Here is a 20,093-nt window from a genome sequence, read left to right as displayed (position 1 = left end):
GCGAGCGTGTACCCCCATTTGCATGAGTGGCAGGCATGCATGCATGGTCCATTTGCAGGCATGTGTGCCTGCTGCTTGTGCAAATGGAGCTTTGCGCATGCTTGCCCATTCCTTGCGCAGAAATATTCCCCTCCCCCCCATAAGTCTGCAAAATCAGAAAGGTTAGGGAATTCTGCTATAGAATATTACTTATAGTCAAATAAATAAAATCAGATTGATCTGATAATAACAACTTAAGATAAAACAAGTCAGAACGACCAGAATTTTTAGTAAGTAATGGAGACAATAATACCTGGTAAGCATCTGCATAGATAGGACAATATGAAGTAACACATTCCATTGTTTCAGTTAGTCCTCAACCACACAGACACAGTCTCTGTTCAAAAGGGAGCTTTCAGTATCTCTTTTTCATCTGTTTAACTATGTTTAATAACATTATTATTAAAAAGAGTCTAATAAGGAATGCAAAACAGTTTTGAAAGCAGAAATTAAACTGGGAATATTGTTTATTTCTGATAATTTATGACTGTTAGACTGCACTTTCCCCCACAAATACCCAAAGGGATACCATAAAAATCTGTTTTCTATTGTCTGAGAGCTTATGGCAAAGAATGGTCAAGTTACAAAAACGATACTAGTTTAATATTCCTAATAATAAGAACAGTTTGATAGTTTAACCAATTACTAAGCATATTAGTAAGCTCCTATTCGCCAAACGTATTTAAACAAAAACTGAGCAACTACCTGTTGAGTTGATTTCAATTTCCATTCTTGCACATGGGTTGGATTTAATGGCATAAGTGGCCTCTTCTAATACTATGATTCTACAGGTGGAACTCTGTTCTACGAAAGTTGCATACCATGGGAAATGAATGAAAACTACTTCAATATATTTTTATTTATTAAAGTAAATAAATTAAATTGTTTTGATTAATACATCAAAACAATCATTGAAAAAAGCTTTTTTCATTACCTGAATTTACTTTTTCTCACAGCAACTTCCCAACTGAAGTGAAAGAATAGATGCTGAAGCTTTAAGAGCATCCGTACTGCTGTCTATTGGCAATTTATATTATTGGGAACATTACTTTTAATTAAACTGTCTTATCAAATCATAATGCAATGAATGTTTCTCTGCAATTTTACATAATATCACACCAATAAATTCAGCACTACCTGCGTATTCTAAATTATATCACAACTTTTTGCCAATCTCAAAATATTCTCTATCTAAAATATGCATTTAGATAAAAATATATTTTAGCAATAATCTTTAAAATTAATATTAGCAAAATTAAAGTCACATTTGTTATTATCAAAAAACAGGGGGAGAGAGAGTGAGACCATGAAATTTTCTGTCTCAATACCTTAAGCCTATGAGAGGATGTGGATGGGCAGGACTCTTCTCCGACCTAGTTCTCCTAAGACTGAGCAGCTTATGGGTAGTTGGGCCACCCATATTTGGGATATTCCATCTTTAATCCTGGATGGAATACGACTTCTCCTTTCAAGAGTGGAGCATTATCTGGGTGTCTTTCTGAACTAACAGTTCTGCTCAATGAGCAGGTGTCAGCTGTGGCCAGGAAGACACTTGTTCAGTTTCATCTGGTACACCAGTTGCACTCTCTCCTACACTGAGGAAGTTCCCTAGATAGATACTGAAGGTCACTTCATGGATACCACATAGACTACCACATAGACCTCTCCTTGAAGACCACCTGAAAGCTTCAACTGGTATGCCTATGTAATACCTCTGTTCGGTGAGCTGGCCTTGTTGCCAGTTTACTATCCTACCTTCAAAAGAATTGGCCTAATGATCAATCATAGAATGATATCTGTCTTAATTTTTCCTTGGTTATCATGATTGGGAGCGAGGGAGGGAGAGAATATGCATGATCTTTTTTAACCATCCCACATGGTAATGATTGTCTGGCCAAGGCCAAACATGTATACAACCAAACCCATGTAACACACACACACACACACACTCTCTCTCTTAATGGAACACCTTTATCTGCAGTGCAAACTGTTTGCAATTACTTTCTGACTGCACCATCCTATGTAAATAAGTTTTGTTAGCAACTTTCACTCTTGCACTATTCACTCCTTAGTTGAACATATAAAAAACTAGTATACCTAATAAAAACTGACCACCTAAAGCTGATTTATTTCCCATTTTAATAATAATGATAAATTATTTTATTAAAACATGTACAGAATTTAACACCTGATATTCAAAGCAAAAATTGAATCTATTAAGAATTCTTGTATTGTACAGTATTTTATAAAAACATCAAATTGTAATTTACAGTAAACGAATTTCAATACCATATAACAATTTTGGAAACATTCATATTTATATTTTTAATACTTAAATCCCTCATTTTCCAATGTCATGTGAATGCTTTTTATGTAGCATATAGTTTTTTATTTTTAAATTGCCATCACTGTAGGGACACATTTCATCTTTATTCCCCAATTAATATTCCATCACACACATTGCTTATTAAACTCCTTTTCAATGCAGATCAGCAAGCTCATTGATATAGACTATTCTACAGCTGAAGTTAGCACAAACTGATAAATGACTAGCAGTTTAATCAATATCAATCCTCTGTAAGCAACTAGGAATAAGACATTTTCCCCACTCTACTTCCTACACATATAGTAATCTTCATCAATCTTGTTAAATATATATTTGAACTATGTGTTTACATTTCAATTGTTAAATGTGACTGTGTGTGTGCGTGTATCTGTGCATGCATTTTACTCCCAGAGAGCCTTACTCTACACAGAGATAAAGCTACCAATAGTCTTTTTTATTTCATGAGGAATTCTAAAAAACTTGATAATCTGTACCCTTTTTGTGCCATTTGTGTTTTTTCTATTATAAGCTATTGCCAACTATGGATTTCAGATGCTTATTTTTGTATTTTACTTTATAGAGTTCCATTCATTCAAAAATGTATTTTTGTTTAAAAGTGTGTTACTTTGGAATGGAGAGAGGCATAGGACAGCCACAGCTTGACAGAAATCAGAATTCAGTAACATTAAGCATATGAATAGTTTGTGTATGGAGTCTGAATGTACTGCATTTTATATAAAATAAGAAGATAATCATAGTCAACTTGAAATCAATCACGAAAAAGTTTTTCTGTAAAAAAAGAGGAAATATTTGATGAGGAAGAATTTAAAAAACTATACTGAAAAAACTATATGAAAGCAGATTGATTCTCAGTAGCTAGGATTGCCAAGCGTCTACTTTAAATACCAGCCTAATAATAAGTACTTTTTTGCCCCGGAGTGAATAAACATTTCTACAGGACTTTTTTTTCCAAAATGGGAAGTTTTAAAGAAAAGCTTTTCCTCCTTCTTTCAAGCAATAACTATAGTGGCTTGATAGCTCTCTAAACTATGCCTATTTACACAGCTATAACCCAAGTGTCCTTCTAATATATTAAATCCTATTAATCTTAATTAACAGTAGATATTATCATAATATAGCAGAAACAACATCAGAGAAATCATACAAAATGTACCAGTGATGTTTATCTCCTAAAAGAACAGCATTTTCAACTATTTTGTTTTCTCCCTCTATCCCTGTACACACACTGAAAATCTACATGAGGATTGGATCTATCTAGAATAGATCCAGAGCAGATACAGGGTTTGCTTCTAAAGTTACCAATCCTAAAATCAGGGGTGGGATTCTACCGGTTCTGTCCACTTCTGTAGAACTGGTTGTTATGAAAAGCAGCAAACAGAGAGCACACATAAAACTGGTTCTATGTCTGCTGCTATTGTGGCCCGCCCGCTGGTCCTGGCTCTTACCCGACCTTTATTTCCTACGTTTTCAACCGCAGCTGCTTTGCACAACACAGCTGCGGTTGAAAAAGCAGGAAAAGGTGCTTTTTCAACCGCTGCGCACTTGCACGCAGCGCTGCTCAGCTGTCCGGGCAGCTCAGATCGTAAGTTGCGCACACATGTGCGCCGCAGAGCAACAGAACTGGTAGTTATACTGGTCAGATCCCATCCCTGCCTAAAATGTACTATTGCAAGGCACCCATTTAAAGCAATCCACAAAATTCTACAAGATTCCTTATTTTATAATATGTTTTTATCTGTCTGTTAACCATTCTGTTACTACAGAACAAAATTGTTAGTGACAAGTGACAAGCTTGTAACAAGATCTTTTCTATGTTAAACATTTTATTTACATAATACATGGTAAGATATACCAGGTAAAAACAGGAAACAATAAAGAGTTTTTGAGTCAATAAACCATATTTCTAATATCTAATTTTTTAGCTTATTTGTTTTAAAGAAAGTAATTTCTCTGCAGTTGGGTAATAAAAATGAAGCGTTTTCCCTGGACAGCAATTTGATCATCTTTTTAATCTCATATCGGCATTTTGGTTAGTTCAGCTAACTTCAACCTGTGGATGAAATCCAATTGTATCCATTTGCTGCAAGCAGTGTCCATGCTCCCTCTGTTACGTAGCCATCTCATCTCCCCAAACTCACTAGAGAGTAGAATCTGAGGTCATACCTCTGTGCTGTAAGTAGAAGAGGGTGGGTCTACTTGTGCAGCAGCAATTATTCTACATGTTGAAAATTATTTAGTAAGCTAACTATAATTGTAGAGTCATATTACAATATAGCACATATTTTGGTGGACAGAATTAAGTGAATATGAAAGAAATTCAAATTAAGTATTTGAAACTTATTATTAGGGAAGGGGCACAACCATACACTTTATCTTCTAGAAAAATGTTTTACACTGTGTAGCAGATTTTAAATAAAAATCCCACATCAAAGGTTTTTAAAAATACCACATTAAAATTTGTAATTAGCCATTAATAAGTAATCATAAATAACTACTTTTCTTCAGCAGTATCACATATAAACATATATCCTTCCATGAAAATGAATTATAAAAACTAAAATCTGAAGATCAGAGTATCAGAAATATTACTGTCTTTTGCATTCCATATTATGGGTATACAAAATTTAATTTAGAATCAGAATATCCAGAACTCAAATTGTAAATTTACTTCTTAAAATTCCACAGTATAAATCTTATATCCAGCATTTTAAAAGCTTCCCTTTTCAGAATACATCAAAAATATAAGGAACAAAAAGAGAACAGTCTAGAATTACAACATTTTTCTAATTAATTGGAAGTATAATCTATAATCAATGCTGTAAATGTATACATTAATAACAGAGAACTACTATTACAATGCCTCATATCTTCAAAAGCTACCACCAATCTCAGAAGTATTTTAAATAGAATAAATGGGAAATAATTTCAAGAAAATTTAGTAACTCTCTGCCACATGCAGCATTCTGTAGCTAAGATTCCAAAATAGCAATATGTATCCTCATCTTTTAATAATCAGCGTAATAGACAGGAATTCAAAATCACTATCAATGACAAATTGCACAAATTGCAAAATTGCACAGGTTTCTTTGGGTGTGTTTTACACATCTTTGATAATGTAATGGAAAGTGTCTTACAGTACTTTGACAAGCTCTACTGCTGGTTATAAATAAAGTGTCATTATACGAACTAAAATCATTTTTAATATGTATGTTATGACTTATTTGTGTCCTAAAGAACTGCAATTTTCTGGAAAATCTGTAATGTAACTTAAAGAGTCCTGGCTTCTCTTTCATCCACTCCTCACAAACAGTTTTCTGGGATAGTGACTTCACATCCTTTGACATCAGCATAGCTTAAAAGAGGGGAGGGGAGCACTAGGGTCAAAAGCCGTAAAACCTGTTTAACATTGCAAGCAGCCCACCCGATTGTTCAATTGTTTAAAAATAAAGTAAAAACCTGCTGTCTAATTTTTCAACTTTAATAAATTTGCATCAAAACAAAAATGGATTCTTCCACAAAAGACTTCCTGCTTTCCTTACCCGAGAATCACAATAGCTAGTCACAGAAGGTTACAATTCATTCAAACACAAATAACTCACCTCGAATATGTAAAAGAGCCACAGGCTGGAACGGCCCATTTGAATTGGCTGCTTCTACCACCATTCTGTTGCCAGTTTTATTGCATGTCAACATTTAGGCTTCAGCAGAGAAAGCCATGTACTCCTTAAGGCAAGAAACCAGCCTCCATTTTAGTTTAAAAAAAAAGAAAAGAAACCGAAGCTCTCTGCAGCTGGAGGGAACTGGCTAGTTAGTGATGTCAGCAGAGATGAGAAAGCTGATTGGCTATCTACATCAACTTAAAATGACTCTAGAAAGCCGCAAATGAAAAGAGCTCTCTGTGTGACTGTCACTGTGCATTCAGCGCGTATATTGTCAGCTTGCTCATACTTCTATTCATCATTAGTAAATGGAAATCTAAACCACTCTTCGAAAATGCAAGCAAAAAAGGCAGAATATAGCAGCATAACATGATAAATGTATTTAAGTATATGAAGAATTAATTTTTTTCATACATTCAGAAGATTAATATGTTCCTACTTTAGTTTCATTTGACATAAATATTAAACACTTCTCTTTCCTCTCTCTAATGAGAGAGGAACATACAAATTTACATCAAACATACAAATGTTATGCCTATACTTTTAGGGCTTTACAAAAAAATTTATAACATTGTACAGAAAAAATTTATTTTTTCTGCCATCCCCAAAATACACATACATATGTAAATTTCTTTGAAAAGTCTGAAACCAACAGTTAGACTGAATTTATTCATACTTCTTAAAAAAACAATTATGGCATGGGAAGCACACAAATGTTGCTTGCTTTTGTCTTTTTTTTTTCAGGAACCTTTACTTGATTTTTTTTCTGGACATGGAGAAAAATAATTCTGTTTCTTTATCATATTTGCCCTTCTGATGTTGGTCTTCTGCTTATCTATTACAGAGCAATTGATTTTATACTTGACTTAGTACAATCAAGCATTTAAAAGAAACTAATATTCAATTCATTAATTGAATTTAAAAAAAATTTTCTTCGATAATGCAAAGCTCAGGAGACAGAATTTAAAGAGAGGGAGAAAGAAAATAATTTATATACAAATGGGCTCTCTTTTCATGAATATGGGCAGATAGATAAGACAGCATGCATATGATTGAGAAAATAAGATTGCTATAAATATTACGGAAAGCTGCTCTCAATGTTATTAGCCTGAGGTAATATTTTGTTTACCTATCTAACCTCTAGATTACATGGTTTTACACAACATTTTGCTTCATTGTATGGAGCGCAAGCGTTGCATGACTACCTGTAAACAGCAAAGAAATACTGCATTCACTTGAGTTCTGAAGCAGTTTTCAAAATCATTTTCAAAATGTACAAATCAGACTGTATGAATTGTCCTTCAGCGATTACAATTGGCTCTGGCAATTTGGTTGTTCAACAAAGTGGTTTCTCAGTGGAAATCACGTGACTGCCACTGTTTACAATTTTACTTCACCTTTCCTTTCCTTTTTGCTACTGCCTTCAGATGAAGGAAACTGGGGTTGGGGGGGTTCTCTCCTTCCCTTGGTATGGAGTAAATAAGCAAGCGAAAGTAATAGCAGTTTAAAAATATGCCATTAATTTGTGTATTGACAGTTTAAAATTTGCAGGATAGATACCAAAGAACACTAAGGGAGATGCCAGAAGGTAGTAAATCTTGACAAATCATTCCTGAATATACCGTATTTATCGGCGTATAACACGCACTTTTTCCCCCTGAAAATAGGGGGCAAATGATGTATGCGTGTTATACGCCGATGTCCACCCTTATTTTTTTCCTGAAATTTCCCTCTTAAAATGAAGATGCGTGTTATACGCCTGTGCGTGTTATACGCCGATAAATACGGTACTTACAGCATCAGAAGGCTTTAACCCCAAACAGTCAGATGAGCCCAAATAGCAGGGAAAGTTTCCAGAACTCAACTTACAAGGAAGGCAGGTAAAATCTTTCCCTCCATCCCCTGTCATTTGCAATGCTCATTCCAGCATTGGGATAATTAGCAAAGAAGGAAATTAAAAGATGGGTAAAGGAGGAGATTACAAGAGAGTAAGCATACACATCAAAAGGAATTCACTAGCATGGGGCTGGCACATTGGATGCTTAGGATGCAAAGGAAAGCCTTTAGCGTGAAACTGATTAGGGTCCAATTTCAGGCAACAAGGCCTAAAGATTCTAACTGAGGTCAAAGAGCTTATTGAACATGTTAGGGACTACTTGTATTTATGTATATATATCATACATCTAAGAGATCTAGCTATGATGAGGACTTGATGGGAATTTTAAGACGACGGGGAGGAGGAGGAAAGATAGGATATTATATCAGAAGCAAATCAATAATAATCTAAATGTTGAAAAAATATGCTTATAACATTCATTTAACTTCATAAAAGCAATTTTATAAAAATCACTTAAGGATTAGGCACATTTCATCATAAGTATCATTTTTAGGAATTCATTTAATGTTGCAAGATACTTTCTTTCTTAGTATTTTATTGTTTAGGGTTCAATTTTATATTCATTTAGGTAAGTGTGCACAGGCCTCATTTATTTTGTTTATTAAATTTATATCCTGCTCATATCACTGTTGTAGCAACTCTGGAAGGCTTACAAAATGGTAAAAAGATAATATAAAATAATTTAACAAGTATTAAACAGAAACTAAAAATCAAGAAAATAGGTAGCATGGGGTGAGATCTTCTCTCTACCCTGTCAGCTATCCCCAACACAGAGCACCCCCAGTGGGGACCCAGGCAGCCCAACAAGCAAGATTTTAAGGCCTCTTCTGGAAGAGGGTGAGGCTAGATTTCACCTCTGTTGGCAGAATTCTAAAGGGTGGAATCCACTACAGAAAAGGCTCTTATCCTGGATTACACCAGCCGAAATTACTTGACAGATGAGATCCATGAAAAGCCTATTCTCTTGGTGTGAGTGGCAAAATCTACCTGGTGCAACTGGTGCAAATTGAGCAACAGGGATGTTACATATGACATCTTAGGGGCCTCCAGAACTATCCATACCAGTGCATCCTGTATGAGTTGTAGCTTCCAAATATTCTTCAAGGATAGCCCCACATACAGCGTGTTACAGCAATCCAACCAAGAGACGACCAGGTCATGAGTGATTGCACACAAGACCTCATGATTCTAGAAAGGGTGCAACTGACGAACCATGTGAAATTATGTAAAGGCTCTCCTAGCTATGGGACTAGCTAAGAGAGCTAATGACCTGGCTTGTATTACATTACCTTTTTGAAGCAAGGAAGTTTATAAACACAATGGCACTAAAAAAACTACTGTTAAATAAATAGTTAACTTCATTAAATAAAAGCATAAAAATTAGGTCCTGGAGTGTTAGGCCTTCTTTGAAGAGATGTAGCAAGTTTCTATGCATAAGTTCTGTACCCTTCTTAGAAATAAATATCAACATGCTTTGAAACTTAGAACAGTTAAAATACTTGAAATCAAGGCCCAACATTTAAAATGCAAAATAGTTAGAAATGTCATATTGGCTGGAAATAGTTTCCAAGAATAGGTGGCACCACTGTTCTACATTCAAGATACACATTCTGTTATAGCCATATTCATCTTCATCCATTGCTAACTTCAAAGGTCAGTATCTTGAGGAGAAAGCAACTTCTCCCTACTTTTCATTCAATTCTCGGGAACAAGGATTTCATTCATTCTCTCTCCCCATTTTTTGCTTTCATTTTCTAGGCATTCCCTCTGTATTTCTACCAACTTCCATGCTATCTTCATTTAATATCTTATATCCTCTCCCCATACAAGAGCTGGAACTCTATAACTAACCCCAAGAGTATGTTCCTAAACGTAACATCCTATTGCAAGTTTCACTTTCTGTGGATTATTTGATTTCCTGTATCTATTTACCTGCTATTCACTTCTTTAAACTGACTGGTTGATTGCTATGGAAAAAGAAGAGATCATAAAAAGGAGACTTTAATATAGAAAATCTACAGTGATACATTTTTGACTTAAAGCAGTTTTTTTCTATATGACTCTTATTTAATTAGTCTTTCTAGACAGTTCTTATTCTGTGTCCAACCACATACAGGTAGTTCTTGACTTATGACCACAATTGAGCTCAAAATTTATGTTGCTAAGTGAAATATTTGTTAAGTGCGTTTTGCCCTATTTTATGACTTTTCTTGCCTCATTTGTAAACTGAATCACTGCAGTTGTTAACTTAGTAACATGGCTGTTAAGTGAATCTGGCTTCACCATTGACTGCTTGTTGGAAGGTTGCAAAAAGGTGATCACCTGACCTTGGGATACTGCAACCGTCATAAGTATGAATCAGTTGCTAAGCACATGAATTTTGATCACATGACCATGGGGATGCCGCAATGGTTCTAAGTGTGAAAAACAGTCATTTTTTTAAGTGCCGTTGTAACTTGTAACAGTCACTAAATGAATGACTGTAAGTTGAGGACTATCTATATATAAGTACACAGCAGACAACCTCTTCATTCAGGTTGTGGAATTCTTTGCTGGGATAATTTATTCAGTCTTCTCCTGTTCCCCATTAAGGCACAGAGTAAATTTCAATTATTTCAATATGCTCTTATTTAAGGTTAGATTTCTGTATTCTCTCTCAAGGATGCTGTATTTCCGCTATTTCATTCCAATTTCCACTTAAGAATCCTTTAAAAACTATTTAATGTTATTCATAAATACTAAATATTCTGTGTAATTCTCTTCCAGTGTACAATCCATACTTCAACAATTTCCACCTCTCTTATGTTGTAATCTACTGGTCAACTATAGTTATGGAGAATTAGCAAGGGACAGCTATGTTTGCAGAACTACACCTGTCTATTCATATGCAGCATGTACCATGGTATCAATCAGGAACTTCATACAATCTGCATAATGAGAATAAATACTGTAACTTAAACTTAACATTACCTGTAATCAGTGTTAAGCCAGATTTTTGAATAATAGTTTATTGCATAAACTACAGCAATCTGGGTCACACATATGAAACCACCAGGGTGGGATTCAGTATTTTTAACAACTGGTTCAGTGGGTGTGCCTTGGTGGTCATGCGACTGGGTGGGCATGGCCAATTCGACATCACTCATGTCAAGGAGCGCTTCTCCTTGCCTGGCCTCTCATGACAGTGGGGATGCTGCAACCGTCATAAGTATGAAGATTGGTCATAAGTCACTTTTTTCAGTGCCATTGTAATTTTGAATGGTCACTAAATGAACTGTTGTAAGTCAAGGATTACCTGTACAAAAATACAAAAACCTTCTTTGCTTGCAAAAAGCTGCCTTAAATACCAGTCATTCGATTAAAAATACCTGCAAGCCGGAGTTACAAATCAGGCAGGGTGCCAGAGCACCTTGAGGAATGAAAATAGTTAAAATGCAATGCTAACTATCAAGCAGCCATCTCTTGCTCATAAAGTGAAACCCTTTAGCAGAGAGGTCATTTAAGCTCTCCAGAAAAAGCACACCCAGGAAAAGCAATCCTTAGATCCATTTGCATCATTCAAAGATACCAGCTGGTCTCTCTCACCTCAAAAGATATCCTAAGGAAATCATCCAGATTTAAGGAAAGGTCACATGTCCCCCAGAAAGGCAGTAAAAAAAATCAGTGCCAAGCTTGCATCCTGCCTCTTGGACATATACCCCAAAAGGACAGTGCCAGATAGTACTAAAAAGCAGTGAAGGAAGACCCCCTCCCCAGATAGGAAAAGAAACCATGAGGCAGGAAAAAATTCAAACACAATACAAATAATTAAATCACAACAGTAGCTGTTGCTTGTTGAAGCTGAATAAGGAAGATTATACCATCAATAAACACAGGATTAAACATCACCAAGCACAGAATTAACCTTCACCAAAAACAAGTTTTAGACCAAAACTCAGAAAGGGTATGTAAACTCACGTTTGAATGTCAATCTTTCTAGCTAGCCAAGAAGCCTTGCTGAGTGCACTCATCTTGGTTCCCTGTCACTAAAAGCTTTGCTTCATTATTCAATTATTTCTTCAAAGTGCTGATTGACCAGGGAAGTATTTCTTCCCAACAGCAGAGTAAAAATCTTAAAACAAGCCTTCCCCTTTAAGAAAGCCAAGCCTCACAAGCTCCAGAGACAGGAAGTCTAGGTTCTGGCAAGAATGTAAAAAGGGTGGAAAAAAACAAAAGGAGATTGCTTCTAACTATCAGTTCTCCAAACTGCTTAGAAAGTTAACAAGGAGTTCTATAGAACCGGATAGAACTGGTAGAATCCCACCCCTGGAAACCATATTATGCTGAGCCTTAGCACTATTACAGCTTAGCATGATATAAAAATCCAGCCATTATCTGCCTTTCAATGGTCAAAAATTAAACTATGCTTAGGCTTCTTGAAAATGGACAGCAACTTAAAATAATATCCCTTATATTTCAGTTTATTTTCTAATAAACCATTTATAGTAAATATGAGTTATCTTTCCAAGTATGCTACATTGCTAATTAAATATCATTGTTTATCAAAGTTCTAAAGTGAAATAAAATACCATTGTCTCTTAAAAACAGTTCACTGTTTAAAAACATAACCAAGCAAAGCTAGTATTGTCAATGTATTAGTAGTCTCAAAAGCCACACAGAACCAAAAATATACAACTTATATACATACACACACACACACACACACACACATATTTGTTTTTTTAAGTTTTCACGGGTATTTATATGTATGGTATTCAGCTTTGTTTGGGTATTTTTCCACGTCATTATAGTTGTGCTAAAGTTGTAGCAACGTTTCGGCAGAATCTCATCTGCCATCATCAGGCTTTTGTATAGTGTTTGTTTGTGAGTCAGACTTTCCAGCCAATCAAGACAAAAGAAGCTACAAAACAGACAGAAGATATTAGAAACACCAATCAAGCAGAACACAGCAAACTCCAAGACCAATAAACACAGACCAAGACTCCCAACCAATCAGGATGAAGAAAAAAACCATTCTGGCACAGCAGTAGGCTAGCACCAAATTTAAAACAGAAATGGCTGTGAAAGCCTGACTCACAGACGAACACTATACAGAAGCCTGATGATGGCAGATGAGATTCTGCCTACAACTTTAAAAGCACAACTATAATGACATGGGAAAATACCCAAACAAAGCTGAATACCATATGTGTGTGTGTGTGTGTGTGTGTGTGTGTGTGTGTGTGTTTTTTCTTAAGTTTTCGTGGGTACTTACATGTATGGTATTCAGCTTTGTCCGGGTATTTTCCCACGTCATTGTAGTTGTGCTTTTAAAGTTGTAACAATCCCATCTGCCATCATCAGGCTTCTGTATTGTGTTCGTCTGTTCGTCCAGAAGCCTGATGATGGCGGATGGGATTCTGCCGAAACGTTGCTACAACTTTAAAAGCACAACTACAATGACGTGGGAAAATACCTGAACAAAGCTGAATACCATACATACATACATACATACATACATACATATATATTTTAGAATGTTAATTCTTAAATTAGAAGATTTTGATAATGTGGTTCAAGTTTTATATATTCTTCCAGATAACAGCATTTAACTGAGCAATTACAAAATTCTATGAAGGAACATAGAAATAAAGGAAACTCAGCATCTCAGTATCATGTACACTGAACATTTTATAAAAAATTAGAAAGTGAATATCCATTTTGTCTCTATCATTTCCCAATAATTTTTTTCATCCAGATTAAAAAGAGAGTTGATGCACATGCAATTTGGGCTTTCTAATAAAAATGAATTAAATAGGCTATCAATCATTTGCATGTCACATGCAGCCATTCTAATCAAACACACCAGATAACTCAGCTCAACGCTGTTGTTAGCCTATATTTAAAAAGGCTAAAATACAGAACTAAAATCAACATATGGGCTCATGTCCATGAGGCACAATTTAATGGCCGCCTACCTTAAAATTGACCTCTATGAAAGGTCCATCCATTTTTCAAGTCCTGAATTGAAAAAAAAGTGAGCTGGACTTTGAAGGGTATATAACACACATTTTAGAGCCAGGTATTACCTTTATTTTTAAGGTAAAATCAGTCCTCAAACACTCTCTAATAATTAAACATTAAAATTGATTTAATAAGGGTTTATAATGTATATATGTCAATTATTTAACATGCAAAATTGGTGTTAAGTAGCAGCAATTTCATCAGACTGTATGAAAAAAATGCACAGTACATTTTTGGATTGTCTAAAATACTAGCAACTTGAAGAAAGTTGCTCCAGTTCATTTAATTTAAATATGAATGTTTTGTTTTTACAACCGGATTGCAGAAAAGTTAGATGACTGTAACATCAGGTTTTGAAATAAATGTTGGACATTGCATTTATCATGTAATAAATTCTATAAAATCCTAATACATACAGTCCAATGGCCAGCATTTAAGACTTAACATTGCCAAGATGGTGTAACTTTGGGCAAATTACATATCTGCATCCATTTTCCAAAAGCTGAGAAGGTTAATGGTAAACCAGATCCACGATTTTTGCAAAAGAAACAAGAAATATTTATAAAGATACTTTATGAAATTATTTTCCACAAAATTTTCTTTCCTCATTATTCACTATTCTCTATCTCTTTCAGGTAAGCTATCTGAGATATTCATGTTTTATCATTAAAACTGAAAGCCATATATACTACTCATCAAGCATTATTTAAGCACAAAGAAATGAAAACTGTTTTTAGGTTCAACGGATCAATATTATTCCACAAGGTAATATTAATTACAGCCTTAGGAGAGAAATCAAACCTATTTTAATTGAACAAGCACAAAATTTGAAAGCATTAAACTTGTAGAAAGAAAGCATATTGTGGAATAGTAATACATTGTGATTACCTCACTGTTCCTACGAGATTGTGTGTACTTCATGGCTTCCTCCTCCTATTTTTATTTTCTGATCAAAGCTTTTTTTTAAAAGAAATCAACAATCATGCCCAGAAACCATGATTATTTTTACTGAGCAAATATGACAAGGGCAAATATATTTTAGAAATAAATACCCATCAGACAGCACACTGAAACAGCACAACAGTTCAGTCATTGTATCAGTAAAATGATGATGTCCACTTTCAAAATCACAAAAGCTGTCATGAACATATGATGTAGGGAAAAGCAAGTAGGGGAATTCCTGTTGTGTGAGCAAAAGTTCACTTGAAGAAAGTTTTGTGTAACTTAGGATGGAATTGTCTTGTCAAAGAAAGAACTTGTACTGTATAGTACTGGTATATAGAAGGTACCTCATAAAGCAAGTATATCGCAGCACTTTAGGTTCATTCAAGATAAGATCACATTACAAGTATTTAATATGAAAAAATAAAGAAATCCAGATTTTATTAATAATTTAGAAATCAGGCAATTACTATAATTCATTATCAAATGTTTGCTTTTTACTTTGGCATATTGTAGAAATTAATGCCTACAAACGACACAAAATACCTCCAAACGACACAAAATATCTCCACTAGATCTTATTTCTCTTTTTCTCATGGTTTGGAAGGATCCCATGATTATCAGCCCATTATATAAAAGCTTTTTAATCCTAATAATGGTATCTGTGTATTTTAAATACATTATGTCAGCAAAGTAAAGAGATTCAAAAAGCATAATTCTGTACATGAAATTGTAAGTGACAAATCTCTAAGCATGTACACATCAAGCCTTTCCAAAAATTGTTAATTATAAAATAGGATATAACACCATTAGATCCTATGCTGTTTCTAGTCAAGTATTATATTCTGTTTATTTGCTGCTAGTCCTATGTTTAAAAATCTGGCCACTTCATGAAAGAGCATTTTACAACCAACATCATTCAATGTTTCAATTTTTATGTCTGCCCCTTATGCCAAAGTGATGCTTGGTTATGAACAAGTAAAAAACATTAGTGAAGTAATAAGAATAAACATATAAACATAACACAATTAAGAAAAAAAAAGACAACTAAGGAAAAAGTTATCCACAATGAATTAGTATCTCACAGGCTTGACTTTGGGATCCCCACTTGTATTTTGATTTATGTGAAAAAAAATGCAAATACCTTTTAAAGCTGGCAGTTTTTGGAGTTCTCTATTACTTGTAATACTAAATTTTGAAGAACTCTGCCGTTTTTCTTTCTTTGCTGCAGCTTGTGTAGAGGTTACTTTGATTTTAGATAACTGTGTTGCAGATGATACAGTATTCGATTTTTTGCATGAGACCTGTTTTTAAAAAGCAAAACATCATGAGACTTCTTAAAAAGGATGTTAATTAGGCAGCAACAGATTTTATTGATGCAAAGTTCACTTAATGTTGTTAACAATGTTTTTCAGAAGTGGTTTGCCATTGCCATCTTCCTAGAAGTGAGAGAGAGACTGGCCCAAGATCACCCAGCTGGTTTTTGTGCCTAAACCTAAAAGGAAATGGTACACAGTGATAGGAAGCAGAGTGAGGAAGCTTTAATGTAAATGAACAAATGCCATATTATTATCAAACTCCATGAGATAAAGGTTCTTATGAAAGGTGGTGATGTTCATTGTTCATTTTTCTTTAGAAAAGAAGTACTTTTTATAATGATCCTATGTTTGGTTTTCTTTAAGTTTTCTCTATTTGCAATTCAGGATTACAAAATAAACCATCACACTACTTTGGAGATTAAACGTCTGCAAACTGCTTTTAATATATTTTGATTTCTTTTTCTCTTTTATTCGATTTTTAAAAAACAGACAAAGTTACTAAAGTTATTGGAAGTGTTTAATATGTGTAGTATCTGGTTCAATGAGTTTCAAAAAAAGCTATAATTTTAGAGGAAGGCAAAAGTTATGGCTGCACGAAAGCTACAAGAACTTGATTTACTGCTCATGCAAGATTCCAACAAGATTCCACTTTCCGAAGCTTTTTGTTTAGAAGTAAACCTTATGGCTGTGGTGTTCTTGGTATTCTGAGCTTGATGGTTTTCTTGCAGATGTTTCATTACCAAACTAGGTAACTTCATCGGTAGCAATATTACCTAGTTGGTAACAAAACATCTGCAAGAAAGCCACCAAGGACAAAGAACACCAAGGACCCCAGAGTTTAAGCCTGAGCTACAGATCTTTTAGCATTAAGTCAATAACACACATGTTTCCATTTCCAGAGAGAATAATATTCTTTTTGGCTATCTTGAAATTCATGATAATAGTCATGTTCAAGCCTTTATTTCTAATATGGGAATGGTTACAGTTACCTATGTACTGTATATACAACTGAAAGTACATATATGTGCCTTTCTTTTTTGAATGAAATATGTATTCGTATAATAGTCAAAGAGTTGAACTATACTGGGAGAAATCATTGCCATTGATTTGCGATACTTCCCTGGGACAACCTTACAGATGTTGTAAAATATCACAAGATATGATTCATAGACTACCACCAAAGGAGAAAATTGGATGAAATTACAAGACATTCCTTCCCTACCCCTTACAAAAATGAAGGCTCTTGTCTTCAAGGGTTCCTTTGAAAAATGTATTTTAAAAGTGTAAACCTTTGGAGAAGCTTTTCAATGTGCTATTTAAATTGTGCATTTTTTCTTCCTATGGATATTACTTTCTCATTAATAAGTGCTGAAATTTATGCTGATAGATCCCTCTCTTGCTGCTAACCATCTCTAGAATCATCTTTATTCCTAATACTATCTTTAAGCCTTGAACAAAATGCATTTGGCTATAACATTATGCAGATCCCAAGGCAAAAGTTTCTGTTTTATTATTCAGATTTCATCTCTGCCTTTTAATTTTTTTAAAAAAAGTATTTTCTTTAAATCACATTGCCCTATTTTGTGACTGGCCATGTCTTCCAAGATGAAATTTTGGGGACAGTGCCGAGAATACATTCTCAAAAGTACCAGTGATTTAAAGAGGATTGGAATCCCTGCATTAGTGTACACCTTTCAAAACTATGACTTTATTTTCACAGTAAACCTAGATAGCCCTCTGAATATAAAAACTTCATAACCTCCAGTGGAAGAAACTAGATTTACAATATGTTAAATTTTGGCATATATAATTACCTACATAGACAATTATTTATAATTGTTGTGTAAACAAGGAATTTGATACTCAAAAATGGGAATTTTTCTGTTATAAGCAATATTATTGCAAACTATAGAACAAAGAGAGGACTGAAATAATATTACTACTTCAAAGTTGATTTTTTAATATGTGCTCAAGAAAGGAATACCTTGAGGAAATTGCTGAGAAAAATTACTTATTCCCCAAACTACAGTATTTCCTCTTTCCTAATCTTCAGCCATTTGAGGAAAGGTGTTTGGCATAGGTTTATAACTTAAATTTAAGTAGTGATAAAATACTTAAGAGATACTTAAGTTTCTCACTACTTAAATTCTAATTTAAAGACTGAAGGTGTGTGCGTTTATTTATAAGAAATAAGCTACAGGTACTGACATTAATTTCTATAACTGTGGAACTAAACTCACAACTATGGATATAAAAATGTAAATATACCAAAGCAAATATGATAATGATAAATTTGAAGTCATCCTAGTCAAATATTCTTGATAATTTGTTTTCATCATTCATACTCCTATAAATGTACCATCAAATACTCAAAAAGCTAAAAAAGCAGCTTTTCACCTTTTTCCTTGTGTTCCTTGTGTTTTCCTTGCCTCCTATAGTATCACAAAGGTTTCCAAAATAGCACGTACAAGACCCGGTTGCTTTTTAAAAATCTCATATGCAATCATGACACACATAAACACTTAATGCTCACAAAAACTCTACCATTATTTAGCATCCTTTAACATAGTACTGTATATATTTCAAATATGCTTCATGGTTAGCTGCCAATATGTAATGTAACTGAAAAGAAGGGTATCATGAGAATCTTGGGAAAACCTCTACACTGGACAGTAAACAATACTAAGATTGATACAAGAAATTATACATAGCCATAGTGTTTTAGAATAACCAGTAAATAAAATCTCCTATCAAGTCAAGTTTGAATTCCAGGAACAACAATATAGACTTTTTGTTTTAACAATTCCCTTATTTCAGATTTTCTTTTCACACATCCCACTTTAATCTATAGCTTATTCTGGAAAGCTCTGGTAGTCTTTCACCCAGGTAGGTGCTGACCAGACCTGACCCCTTTTCATATTCTTGATATCAGCCAAGGATGGCTAGATATTGCTACTGCTGTGAAATGTTAAAGTATAGTAAGTTGTAATAACATGGATGGTTTTGCAATTTTCTTCCTGCATTCTGGGATGAAGAAAATATAATCCCTCTATTTCTGAAGACACAAGAGCATAATTTCAGATCTGGATTTGAATTGGGTAAAACTTATAAAAACTTGGTAGCAAGAATAAGGAAAAAAAGTCAGTTCCATTTTAGCACAAATGATTCCAAAATGGCCCTGATCTCGTTGTCTTTTAAGTTGTGCTAGTTACTAAGTTTAAGGAACTAATGGAGAAGATTCCAAATATTGAATAATTTGGAGGATAAAATGAGAAATTATTTATAAAAAATAATATTAAATTCTGCATCTAGCAAGGGCAAAACTGATTTATGCTGCATAGCAAATAATGCAAATTAAAGATTACAACATTGGTTTCAGAAAATTCAATCCCTCCCCACCAGTTCTTTCATAATGGAAAACATTACATAGTTTTAATAGAATGGATTTAAAATATAAAATTCCAGCCTGGACATGAGGTAACACTTTTTTCCCCTTCTGGATAATCAATATTTAAAAAGACCTGATTACTAATTAAGTTTGAGTAGGACGAAATAAATAATAATGTTAGGATTTTATATTATACTAAAATTAACTCTGACCAATTTGTTGTGCAATAATACGCTTATTTTAGACTAAATAATTGGATAAAGCAATGCTATAATCATGGATAAAAGAGCTGATGATTCAGAGGCATATAAAATATGATAAAAATATTCACAATTCCAAATATTTACTAGCTAACTGAAGCTATCCAGAAAAAAAGGAGTGTTTGTCATATCAGCCTAGACCAGTGGTTTTTGACCCTCGTAATGCCATGACCCTTTAATACAGTTCCTCATGTTGTGGTGACCCCGAACCATAAAATTATGGCTCGGTTCCTAAGACC

The 20,093-nt window shown here is 34.2% G+C and overlaps 1 protein-coding gene across 8 annotated transcripts in view; it reads right to left on the bottom strand.

Annotated features, from left to right (window-relative positions):
- Window positions 1-20,093, bottom strand: part of PPP2R5C (protein phosphatase 2 regulatory subunit B'gamma) — a 63,812-nt gene that overhangs the window by 35,606 nt on the left and 8,113 nt on the right. For 5 of the 8 annotated variants that reach the window (XM_026698506.2, XM_026698509.2, XM_087922205.1 and 2 more), the window contains exon 3: window positions 16,032-16,191. In XM_026698506.2, the coding sequence (XP_026554291.1) occupies window positions 16,032-16,191 (160 nt within the window). Of the gene's footprint in view, window positions 1-5,985; window positions 6,189-16,031; window positions 16,192-20,093 lie in introns of those variants that run through there. The other 3 variants (XM_026698510.2, XM_026698512.2, XM_087922206.1) reach the window with 3 other exon arrangements.

This window comes from Pseudonaja textilis, chromosome 1 (assembly GCF_049901715.1).
Source record: "Pseudonaja textilis isolate UNSWEBS1 chromosome 1, rPseTex1.2, whole genome shotgun sequence".
Lineage (NCBI taxonomy): Eukaryota > Metazoa > Chordata > Lepidosauria > Squamata > Elapidae > Pseudonaja > Pseudonaja textilis.
Note: the sequence above shows the minus strand (reverse complement) of the source record. Positions and strands in the feature narration are given on the sequence as shown.